Source organism: Strigops habroptila, chromosome 5 (assembly GCF_004027225.2).
Source record: "Strigops habroptila isolate Jane chromosome 5, bStrHab1.2.pri, whole genome shotgun sequence".
Lineage (NCBI taxonomy): Eukaryota > Metazoa > Chordata > Aves > Psittaciformes > Psittacidae > Strigops > Strigops habroptila.
In genome coordinates, this window is record NC_044281.2 from 29,544,389 (window position 1) to 29,557,063 (window position 12,675).

The following is a 12,675-nucleotide window of genomic DNA, read 5'->3' on the forward strand; positions in this document are numbered from 1 at the left end:
GCCTATATTAAGATGATATTCTTTTGCATACCTCAAAAGAATGTTACATGAATAGATGCATTAACAGTTTAATTTTTTTGAATATGAGGATCATGGAAGTCATAAAAGAGTTCAACAGATACCTATCTATAAAGCAGGTTTATTGGGAGTGCAGATCTGCTTCAGCTCTATATTCTTGCATAACATCAAGCAGTGGGATGCAAATGTAAATGTGATCTGTGTTTTGTTACAACTTTGGTTTTTGGTGTGTTGTGTTTTTGGTTTGGGGTTTTCTGGCTTTGTGGTTTGCTTTTGTTTTTTTGTGGGTTTGTTTCTTTTAGGTTTGTTTTTGTTTGTTTGTTTTGCTTGTGGGGTTTGTTTTTTTGTGTGTGTGTATTTTTTGTTTTTTTCATAATGAAGTGGCTGTTCTCTGTGGTGTCAAAATAATATTATTTTACTTCTAGAATTTGCTTGAAGAGCAACATTATAACTTTCTCCAGTCACACAGTTGAAAATAAATTAACAGCAGGACTGTCATAGTCTGCATGAACTGCTGAGAACTTACTCTTGTTTAATTAATATTAATTTACTATTTATAAAGTGATAACAAGATTCTTGTGGCTTTTGATACATCTACTTTTAATTTTAGAGACATTTTAATTAGTTTGCATGACAGTATTTGTCAACACCAGGTAAATAGGACCTCTAATATGACCTACTCTGTTGAGACTAGTTACCAGGCTAGGCTGGGAAATAATATGCAAACCTGTTTCTCCTCTCTTATCAGAAGAGATCAGTTCCCAAGGTGACATAGATATTGTTGGTGCAGGTGATACCTTTAACCATGACATCACTTTAAACCCCTGGGCAACACTTACACCCTTGGGAGTGAATTGCTGCTGAAGGGAAGCACTTGAGCTGAAAGTCTGAGGCTTTCTTTACATTGAATTTGCTTCTGCTCAAGGGAGCGCAGCTGATGGGTTCAGTCAAGAATCCCTTATTTTCACCAGCCTGCAGTCAGGAGCACTGAAGTGACTTTTTTTTTTTTTTCCTCTCTCCTGTCCTTTTAATTTTTTTTCCTTATCTTTGTCTGTTCCTCCCCCTTCCATTCACTTGACACCTGTCTCTACCTTTGGAGGATGTGGTAAGCAGAGAACTCTGTCCCTGTAAGAGACGAGGAGCAGAATATGCCTGCGCAAAGAGGGCAAGAATCAAACCTCTCCTGGGCGGGCAGGTGTGGGAGAGCTCCTTTGCTGCAGGCTGCTTTCTGGAGTGCCATCAGTGGAGGCTTGTCATTCTAGTGAGTGTAATTGGAAGCAGGTTTATCTTTTTTCTTTTTTTTTTTTTTTTTTGAGTCATCATGCTGCAGCAAATTTTGCGTGATATGTATATTGACCCTGAGCTCCTGGCAGAGCTGAATGAAGAGCAAAAGCAGATCTTGTTCTACAAAATGAGAGAAGAGCAGCTGAGGCGCTGGAAGGAGAGGGAAGAAAAAGCACGAATGGAGGAGGCCATGTTGAGAAAGACAGCAAGGCGCAACCAGAGTAAGATTTGTGACCTCCTTCTATACTTAAGAGCTGGGGATGGTGGGCATGCAACTGGCTATGGTGCAGCATGCTTCTGGAAGAAATTACGAGGAAGAGTAGCAGCTGTCCCCACAGGCAAAAAGACTGCCTGAGGCAGCAAAAACAGCATGTTCCTGCTCCTTGTTTCTCAAGGCTGGTTCTTTCTCCAGGGGAGTAGTTTAGTGTGGGAGTAAGTGAAATCGTCCTGAAGTGCTTCTTTCAGTCAGGAGTCACTATTCCTATTGTCTTAGTGGTAACAGGTGTACTATGACCATGTTTCTCCTCTAGTCCTAAGGCACTTTGCTTCAGCTACCATCCCCACCTCTCACCCTCAGCCAGGCAAAAGGCAGTCTTATCTGTGCCGTTGAGGTTTCTTGACTTGCCATTAAATGTAGCCAGGTGGCTGGAGTAGGAGATAAAATCACAAATTTGAGTTTGTTATTAAGGATTGTTTGTGAATAAGATGTGACATCAGAACATCCGTACCATATAAGACTAAATTTCCAACTGTACTAGTAAACAATCTCCAACAGATTATGTCTAGGGAAAGGATAATAGTAGGGCAAGCATGTAAAAACAAACAAACATGCAAACAAAAACAACAACCAAAAGCAAAAAAATCCACAAACAAACGAACAAAAAAACCCGAACAAAAAATAAAGATCTGTTTTCATGTAATATGTAGTTAAACTATGGAGCTCCTTCCATAGGCTGCTGTGGACACTAAATGTGTGTGACTTAAAGGAAGTAAGCAAAATCATGGAAGAAAACACCAAAAAAGAACTCCTCCAGGTGTCATTTCCAAGTGTCTGGTCTTGGATCCAAATTGTTTGGGATCAATGGAAATACTATCTCCTTGCTCTTTTCTCTGAACAAGTGGCTTCCAGCTCTTTGCTCATTCAGAGGATTGTTAGGCTGACGCAAGACAGAGAACATTTTCATCTTGGAAATGTTGTTATAGTAATTCCTTACCCAACGAGGAAATGTCACAGAGATATGTCAAACACTCCTTTCCCTGTGAAATGCCAAAGATCTTATCCTGTCCTTAAATATATTAAAACTTGAATATTCAAAATTTCTAATAATTTTGGGCAGCTGATTTTAAGAAAGCATTGTAGTAGCTCTGCAGTCAGTCTTTGAAGCGTTGCTCATCTTAACACACCCATGGTAGAAAGCTTGGAGAACCTCAGGGCAAATAGATTATTGGATTCAATTGTCAGACTTCTTCAAATGTTTAGAGCCCCTGAACCTTACAAAGTGCCCATGAGATAGTTATTAATTCAAAGGCTATTATTAAACATGTTTCAAAGCAAAACTAGTTTCCAAGACTCCCTTGAAGCATTTTGATCTTTATGAAATGACTCTAGAATAAGATACAATGGTAGCCTTAAAATAAAGGGGGAATGTTCAGAACACCCTAATCAACCCTAATAGGAGTTTGAAATATCCTCTCATAGATGGCAAGGTGTACATTGGAAAACCTTGTTCTGTTTAATTTCTTTTTTTCAATGTCAGTGTTCATACTGTGAATGGTGCTCTCCTAAGAGGGATAGTGTCAAAATAGCCTCTCTCCTCCAGCACAAAAACTTTGTTCATTTGATTGATTTGTAGCTGAGAAGAAATTAAAAATGCAGTTCAGCTCCACATACCAAAAGAACATTATATCTTTGAGATAATCTGTATTATGCTCATTCTTTGAGGAACGCAGATGCAGAAAAATCTAACTGGAAAAATATTTGTGATGATTTTTCACAGTGTCCACACCTAAATTTCCATATATAAATTATACATTAAACCTGTTCAGCTTCCTACTACAGGAGACCATTTTCTGGGTAATTAATTTTCTGATTTATAAAGAACAAGAGAAAGGAGAGCAGCAGACTAACCTATAGATTATATTTGCTCTGACAAAAGTATTCACAAATACACCTGGAGTTAAATTTCACAATAGACCATTTCCATTTTACCTTCTTAAATTGCCAATTTAAAGTATTGCTTAGTTTTGACTTTTGCCCACTGTTAGAAACTTTCTACTTCCTTCATAACTGTACTAAAGAACTGATTTTACCGATTTCTTGTAGAGAGAACGATTTGAATCAGATTTGCAATTTAGAAATTTGGTTCTGCTGAAAATGTATTTTGACTTCCATGAACTGATGTGGGCCAGTTACAAAAGAAAACTTCCATCTTTTAGGCATACTGGTCGTTAACTATACAGATTACAGATTTCTGCTGTACAGTTCCATAATATGCTGATAAATGGTCTCATAATGGATCTAGTTTCTTGTTAAAAAGATAAGATTTTCTGTGCAATATTCTTGCCTATATGACTCAAAGGGTAAGAGTAGATGACTGTAGTAATCCTTTCTTTTCTTAAATGTGATTCTTTCTTTTTTTTTTTTTTTTTTTTTTTTCCTTTCCTTAAAAGACTTTTGGCATCAACATTTTTTGGACCTTCAAGCTGCTTAGTTTTCAGTTTCCATAGATGTATAAGTGAATTTCCATTCTCCCTCTGCTACACAGCATAGAATATAGAGTATTTTTATTCCTGTTTAAAATTAATGGCTAACAGGAAAATTCAGGCTACTGCAATTACATGTTCTTTATTCCTTTGAAACTGAGAGATTTGAGCAGTTTCATCCACAAGGTTTTGGTTTTGACCCTCTACTGCATGGCACAGGTTTTATGTTCGGGCTATTTTGCTGAAGCCAAGTGTTACTCTTGCTTTATAGAGGTCTTTGTAGCCTGTCATATAGTAGAAAACAGAGGTGAAACTTTAATATCTCTAATATTGTGCCCAGTTTCTGAAATTTTCTATTTGACAGAAAATATACAAATATACAGTTGTATATATTTGTGAATACAACATAACATTTGTATAAAGTATTTTTTTTACTAATTGAATCAGAATTATCTTTATAGGACTACCTTTCAAGTCCTTCTGGTTTTGTCATAGTTTGAATAGCTACATATTAAAACTTTGCCCCACTTCTTTGGGATGGGATAGGATGAGATAGAACAAAAGGAATTAATGACAATGGGCACTTGATCTGGAGTCCTATTCTGCAATGGTTACAATTCTCCATCAGTTCAAGAGCTGACCTGCAATGGTACATGTGAACCTAGCAGCACAGCAAAAAGGGTGGATTTTTCAAAACAGCAACGATTGTGAATCAAATTCTGATTTTCTACATTGACTTGAGGATGAGGGGTTCTTGTGCAAGGTTTAGATGTGTCGTCTTACAGAAACCACAATTGCAGAATTGGGGAGGAAAAAACTATTAGAATTAGAATTTGAGCATTATTTAGGTCTTCTGAAAACTGCAGTGCTTAGTGTTTATTCAAGATTAAAAAAGTGTTTCGTAGCTTTAATTAAATCATGACTGCTGGCTTGTACTGAAATAGCTTGACAAGTGAATTGAATTCTTGGAGGTCTATCTCCATTTCACTTACAAATTACTCCTGGGCAGATCTTTCAGGAACATACTTTCATTGTAATAAAACAGGTTGCCTTTCCTTATTGTGCTAAAATCACTAAGGGAAGTCTCCTCAAAATTTCAGAATCCTTTTGGGATTTGCTGAAAGTTGACTGACGGGCAGCTTTGCAATTTACAAAGAAACATATCTATTTGATCAGGCAGGAGCCCTTTAACCTCTAGAGTTGAGTCGGGAGTAAGCGAAGGACCCTGCCAATTTGGATTTTGACTTGGATGCGGTATCCAGAGCTGTCAGCATACCCAAAATGAGATCTCAAAAACAATTGACCATTAAGTAGCTGAAGGACAGACATGTGGGAGGGAAGACAATGCTGAGCTGCTGCTGCTGCCTATTCTGACGTTTATTTATTGTGAACTGCAGCTCATGATGTTCAGACACAAGCATTTGTAAACACTCTTACTTACCTGTCCTTAACAAGAGTAGCTGGGAGAAAATTAGGTAGGCTTATCACAGCATGGCTAGAAAAGAATATTTTCATCTAAATCACATTTATGTTAGAAAATCATTAGAGAATAGTTGAAGCTATTTGATAGTGAGTATTTCACATATCACAAGCAGGTGGCTGGAAAATATATCGGTGTCACATGTGAAGGCCAGTGAGTGAGCATGTGTTTTGATATGTGTATGAACGGTGAGAGGCTGTAGCAGCAGTGACATTTTTTCTATGTTCTTGAACTCAGAAATGTATTCCCTGTTTATACTAAGGCCTCTCCACATCCTGGTAGTGCTTAGCTTTTATCTCTTATAAAGATGTGCTCCTGGCAGCATTTGTTCTCTTTGTATCACTGGATATGGGTTTAACCAGAAACATCAGACTTGAGTATTTCAGAAATTTCTGGCTGAATGTGGTCTCGAATTCTGTAGAGCTCTGTCTTTTGTTTCCAATTTAGGTACAATTGAAAAAGTAACAGGAGAACGTTAGAATAATTTTTATTAGGGGACTAAGCCAACTAATTTGAAGTAGTTGGAAAAGTTTTTTAATGTAACATTCACAACCTGTATAGCAGCTTGTGATATGATGCAGTTTTGTTAGTACCGTATACCTTGGCACCAGAATTCATCTGCTTGGAGCTTGTGCTCAGTGTGGCTGTGTACTGAGGTACGGTTAAAGAGCAGCTTCTAAACTGTCTTTTCACTTCTCCAAACCTGGGGCTGCAAAGAGACCTCCAGCTGCCATATGACCTAAATATGTACTAGATGGAACAAATCCATCCTGCCTTCCTAGGATTAGGATCCATAAATCTGTGCTTCTTACTCTTATATCCTGCCCTGCAGCTGACTTCTCTGTTTTGCAGAAAAGTGACAGCAGAATATTGTCAGCTACCTGGGCCTTATTACATTGGGTCGATCCTCAATGCTACTGTTGTCTGAAGCATCTGGCATCAGTTGCTTTCTGAGAGAGGCTGTTGGGTTAATTGAGCCACTGGCATGAAGAGCTTTCCTGTGTTTCTCTGTGCCATTGTGTTCCTCAGCCTGTCTGGCCACAGTGGTGTTAGATGGGCTTTCTTGTACATACAAGTGCTCTGGTAATGATATGAGGTTGTGGCTGTCTGCAAGCTCAGGAATACTTGATATGGAAAAAGAGCAGTACCGTGGCCAAGGGGAGAGTGGGATTCACCCTAGCTAATTCAATATTTCTTTGCTGATTTTGCTAATTTTTAGCATAAATGACTAAAATATTGAAGGACAGAGGCACTAGGTTTTGATAGCAGGATTTGGAAGACATGGGAAAACTCAATGAATTCAAGTCAGCGGTGGATTTAGCCAGACACTGGTGGTGGTTCAGTAACATTCAAGCGCACTTGTGTGCTGTGGTGCTAGAAAATCTGGCTGTAGTGATATAGTTCTCCCTGATTTTCTGGTCCTGTGTGCCTGATAAAAGGAGTCAGTGCAAACCTGCCACGCTGCATTAAGTAGCGGAGTCTGGTGCAGAAAGTGATCCATGGTTCTCTGTTTGTTCTGTGGCAGAGAACCCTTATCCTTCTGAGTTTCCAGCAGACCCTGAAGTAGCCATGCAGACTTGGTTTTTGTTTATTCTCCAGCAGTGGGAAAACCTGGATGCTTTGTGATAGCTCTGTGTGAGAAATCAAGCCCTGTATGTGATTTTACAACCTTTGACTTTGATCTGATGTGTACCTATGGTTTTATACTATGTACAGTGAAAGGGTCATCAAAAAGGACAGAAAAGAGACTACCTCTAGATTTTACATGGAGTTAAACAACATCTTTAAGATCAAATTCAGAATGTTATCTCCCAGTTGAAAGTGGGCAAATTACAAAATTTTGTGTTACAGCGTGCCTTGGCCAGGGAGCCGCAGAAATATCTGGCACATACTAGATAGGGCTTGCAGAAATGATACTTTATTTCTGTGTTGTTGGGATTTTTTCTTCTTTTTAGGTTTATAATATGCAAACCTGTATATAAATCTTGCATACATACATACTATGTGATAATACAAACCCATATACCTTTGAGTGTTGCGTACAATTATCTTTGCTTCATTTGTTAATTACCATAGTCTTATTTGAGTAACTGTTTCTTCCCTTACTGTTTGCTCTCTTCAGTCACTCTTCCTTTATTTGATCCTGCAGGGGTATATTGCAGCATAATTATTTCCATGGTAACAGGCTGTAATTCCATAAACAGAAGATTGAGTTCGTTATATGATCAGGAAGCAGCTGGAGAGCCGTGAAGGCTGATTTTTCAGCAATGCTGGGATCCTGCAACCCTTATTGATATATTCATGTAAACTGGCTGAATTTATTTCTCCCTCTGCAAATCCTTCTGTAAATAAAAAGGCACACAACACAGTGTTAAAATTGGAGGATTTGTAAACTGAAATGTTGGGGTATGCTATAGAAGTTCAGAATTTTTCCTTATTTTCTTGTTGTTTTAATAGTTTAAGTGACTGGGGTTTTTTTTTTTAACGTATTCTTGAAAAAGAGGTGTTCATGGTCCAATGAGTATTAGCAGGGGCAGATCACAGAATTAATTATAGCAGATCTTCAGTTTATTGTGGGATTATGTTATTTTCATTACTTTCATCGTCACTATCTAGTTATTCTATATGGGTTTTTTTAAGGATTTGTGGCAGTTAATGTTTGGAAAAGTGCATTCTGTCCTTTGAACAGTCTCTCCGAAACATCCACAGTAATTTCCTAGGTTTTCTGCTTGGAAAAAAGCGAAATTACATGTGTGTGTTTGTATAGAAAAATGAAATAAATGAAATACTTGTACTGGGGAGGCTCAGGGAACTAAGAACAGCCTAAAACTCACATTCTTATTTTCATCCTAATCTATGTGCTTCTAACACACCCTGCAACTAATGAAACTCTGAATGGAACCTCATCTACCCTGCAGGCTGTCAAAATTCAAGCTTCTGTTTTAAAAAAGCCATAAAAATAATTTGTTCAGAAAGCCAAGAGTAAAATCTCATGTAAAACACATTGTTCTGAGACCAACGTATGTCACATATCTAAACTCCAGAAGAACAAAAAACCTCCCAACCCTACAAACACACCAGACTTGACAATCTGTGGTTTATCTCTGAATGACAAAAGTAGGCTAGACTCATCAGCTGGATTTCAGCAGTGAGTGCTTTATGTAGCCTGTTTCAAAGGCAGAATAATTTTCAGCAGCCTTTTTCTAGTGCAGTGAGAAAAAAGGAATATTTTCTGCAGAGAGTCAAAGGATATTTGTGTGACTACAAAGCTTTCCAGCGGGTAAGGAAAGAGAGTCAATTTCTTTTGCAGAGATCTGTAGCTTCCAAGCAGGAGAACTATGGTGGGAAGCCCAAGCTCTGAGAAACAAGGCTGTTCATGGAAATAGCAGACTCTTTTGAGAAAGTTCCAGCAGACTTTGAATGCAGTTCCATATTTCTGCAATTATAAATCATTGATCTTCTAATTTTCTGAATTTACACTTGACACAGCCTGTAATATTCCCTATGATAGAAAGGCAGTCAGGGTTACTTGGTGTGCTCTGTCATTTTTCCAGACTAACTGGGCATACTGTGGCGTAGTGACAGCACATCTGGGAGACTTGACACCAAATCAGGCTTCTAATGGTCCTTGGAGTAGTTCCCTTGTAAACACTGGAGATGAATCACAAGTGGGAATTGTTGGGGATGCTGTAACCATTAAAGTGATGCCAAATAAGCTTGGAGGAAGGAAGCTGAATCCAGCAGTATTCCATTTGCTCTGATTACTGTTATTTTTAAAGCACTTTTAATTAGAAGCATGCGTGAAAATGAAGTCAGATATAACCCAAACCCACAAGAAACAACCCAAAAAACCAAACCCCATAAAGCCTCCAAACCTAGTCTGTGGTTCTACTCCTCTGTCCTGTTTAGCAGAGGCATTGTAAGGCCCAGTTCTCTTTTGTGTAACTCTGTTTGTTTTAAGCCTTGGTCACAATGTAGAAGTCTGAGCTGATTGGAATTGGAGCCTGATTTAGCCTGAGCATTGCATGCAGCCAGGATTCCCCCTTCCATGCACCTTCACATGCTGTTTTTCCTCTCTTTCCCAAGGTGGCTGGCAGTGTTTGTATTTTCTGACAGCATTCAGCCATGGCAGAAATGGTACCCTGCTTACACCAGGGACTTCCTAAGGGTAGCACAAGGGCCACAAGCAGCCTGTGGTGCTGTATACCACAACTTAAGGTTGCACTCCAGCACTGTGCGTATGAGATTAGTAGTGCTCCTGGTAGAGACTAGTAATTCTTACAGGCAAGAGCCTTGAGTTTACTATGGCTCTCCAGGGCATTGTTTTATACTTTCACTGCTGTTTTTTCATTCACTGCATAAATACAAACAAATAGAAAACATGATTTGGTCTTATTTTGATTGTGTGTGTCTATATGTGTAAATTTGTGTCGCTGTTGGTTCAGGCTGTGGGTCTCCTAAGAAAATTTTCACTGTGATCCCTTTGTGCTGCAAATTTGAGATACCTGGTTTTTCATTTGTCTGGAGTAAGGAGCAGTATACGGAAAACCGATTTACTGGTCTCAAATCAGTATAGATGTAGGTTTGGGGCAACTCTATGGGACATACTAATTCAGGGAAAAGCTACAGGTAAAAAGAACTGCAAGAATTAATGTTGCCTTCTTTGTGGTGCTACAGAGTTGTTTTAGAAAAAAATAAAAACAAAAACTTGTAGAATTCTACAGCAAATAAATTGTTGGTCTGAAGAGTAGAGATGGAAAAGAATTGGTGAATTATTCAGTATATTTTCCTGATAAAGTAGTGTTTGTTTTTAAAACATTTTCATTTCTACTCTCCAATCCAGACTCATTTTGATGTCCACTGCTTCCTAATGGTAATTATGTGCAGCCTGCCACAGTCTCTCCAGGAAAAGAAAAGTACTTTTGTGGTCAAGGCCAAGACTGGAGCTCAAGAGATTTGATTTTTATTTCCTGACTCTGCATCAGGCCTTATGACTGGGGTCAGAACACTGCTTCTGAACAGGAAATGTGAGGTTCCCATGTCTCTTTCTCACCTAGATTTCATATTTGTTTAAGCAGGACGTTTGAGATGCATCTTAAAGCAGAAATTAAAAATAATTTAGCGTCAGCCCGCAATGGTGGTAATTCTCTGCCTGTAAAGCAGAGAACACTAGTTTCCTAAAAATATTAAGGAAAATAATTTTCTGTACTTTCAGCCCAGATCTTGCAATTGGTTCTATAGTTTAAAAGTGCATGCCCAGAGTCATTAAATTAGAAGAGTTGATGCTGCCCCCTTTGAATTTGATTCTGCAGGCTGCAAAGACTTCTTGTATGGCAGAAATTCTTTTTTCGCAGTGCCAGCTTTTCTCCCTGAGCTGCTTATTTATTTTCCTTCACTCTCATTGCTGAATGTTGTTCTGTGCTAAGAAACTTCCAAGTTGTATGATCAGATTGTACTGTAAAGCCCCTCTCCAACTTCATGGGAGTGTAGGTTTAAGGGAAGATTTGCATGGGAGCCATTTCTTGAAGTGTAAAATAGGTGGTTGGATGTGAAAAAGACCTCCTCTTCCAAAGAAAAACCTGAATAAAGGCATATGTGCTCAGCTTGAATTGTTTTAAAATTTTACATGTGGAGGTCTGTCTGTTTAATGCTGAAACTTCAAATTGCTGGATTGCTTGATACTGCTATTATCTTTCAACTTGACCTATGGGTACATGTACAGGAGTATACTGCAGTCTAGCATCCAGTAGTTTGTGCTGAACCAACCATAAGTTATTGTAATGTTTTCAAAAGAGTTTATATATCTACTGTCTATAGCTTTAGAAGAGAGATCCATTGTTTTAAAAAGAAAGTGTATAATTTCTCAAGACATGTCTACAAATCAACTATTTGTTTCATGGGGCTGGGTAGTAACGGATAAGTTGTGCCTCTGAGAAGCATATTAATAACCCTTTGGCACAGAAAACCTAGAAAGAAGCAAAGATAAAACTTGTCTGCTTACCTAAAAAGTTATTTTTTATTCTCTTTCCATCTGGTAAGCTCATGAGCTTACCAAAAGTTGCCTTAGAACAGTAGAAATATTTGGTATCTACCAGTTATAAATTAACATGAGGCATGTTGTTTGCAATGTTTTATTTAAGCTACCAAATAAGGGGAAGCAACTGGGATATTCAAATTCCTCCCAGGAGAGAGGACATGGGCCACTTTTAGAACAAAAGTTGCCATTGGTTATGTGGGATCAGTACTCCTGGGAAATCATTCCATACTTCTCAGGATACTTTACCATGAAATGCAGTAGGTGAAAACCTTGCAGGCAAGTACTAATATGGCCAGTCAGTTCTTAGCAGACAGTGTTCAAATGTTGTATTGAAAATGTTGTGCTGACTCGAACACAGAAATGTAGAGAATAGTAACCGTAGTAAAATACATTCACATTTTTAACCTGAGACATAATCTGATAGACTGTGAAAGAGTAAATGCTTTTGAGAGTTATTGAAGGAAAACATTATTAGCTTAAATTTCCATTCTACCCCCCCTTCCCTTGAAGTCACTACCATTAGGCCAACACTGGGAATTCTTATAAATCACATTTTCAAATTTGATGTAGAATATTAGCTTTCATTGAGAGATTTGATATTTTCATTGCTTTCAGTTTGTATTGTCAACACTTACGAGTGTGGCTTGGCATTGGCACTGCCTGCTGTCAACAGCCCCGCTTCATTCCCTCCTGCAGTTTTCTCTCTTCAGTCTGGGATGTCAAAAACACTGTATTGATTGTGCATCGGGAAACTTAATCTGGTTAAATGGATACTGTCCTATTACAGAACAATAGGTAGTTGAAGGTAAGAATAGCTAAGCCGATGCTAATAGAGGATGATGTAGAAAGAGAGGAAGCAGAGACTGGCCATGCAAATAGGACCAGGTTTCTTTTAACTTTTATGGGAATATCAGAGAAAAACTACCTAGGAAAATGGCAGGTTGTCCACTTCTTCATGTTTTCAAATGAGACAAGATTCCTTTTAGAAGCTATGTGGTGACCATATTGAGGTTAGCAATTTGCTAACCTCAGTATTTCGGTAAGAGGGGGAAATCTAGTGGACTTCAATATACAGGAAGTGAGATGAACTGCTGAACCTTTACAGGCTTTTAGTCTACATTCTTTAAGATAAATCCACTGTCCATTGGCAGTG

The 12,675-nt window shown here is 38.4% G+C and overlaps 1 protein-coding gene across 1 annotated transcript in view; it reads left to right on the plus strand.

Annotated features, from left to right (window-relative positions):
* The first annotated feature begins 362 nt into the window (after positions 1 to 362).
* Positions 363 to 12,675, plus strand: part of SH2D4B (SH2 domain containing 4B) — a 66,765-nt gene continuing 54,452 nt past the window's right edge. Inside the window, exon 1 of the mRNA XM_030485680.1 lies at positions 363 to 1,523. Coding sequence (XP_030341540.1) covers positions 1,340 to 1,523 — 184 coding nt within the window. The 5' untranslated portion in view covers positions 363 to 1,339. The remainder of the gene's footprint in view (positions 1,524 to 12,675) is intronic.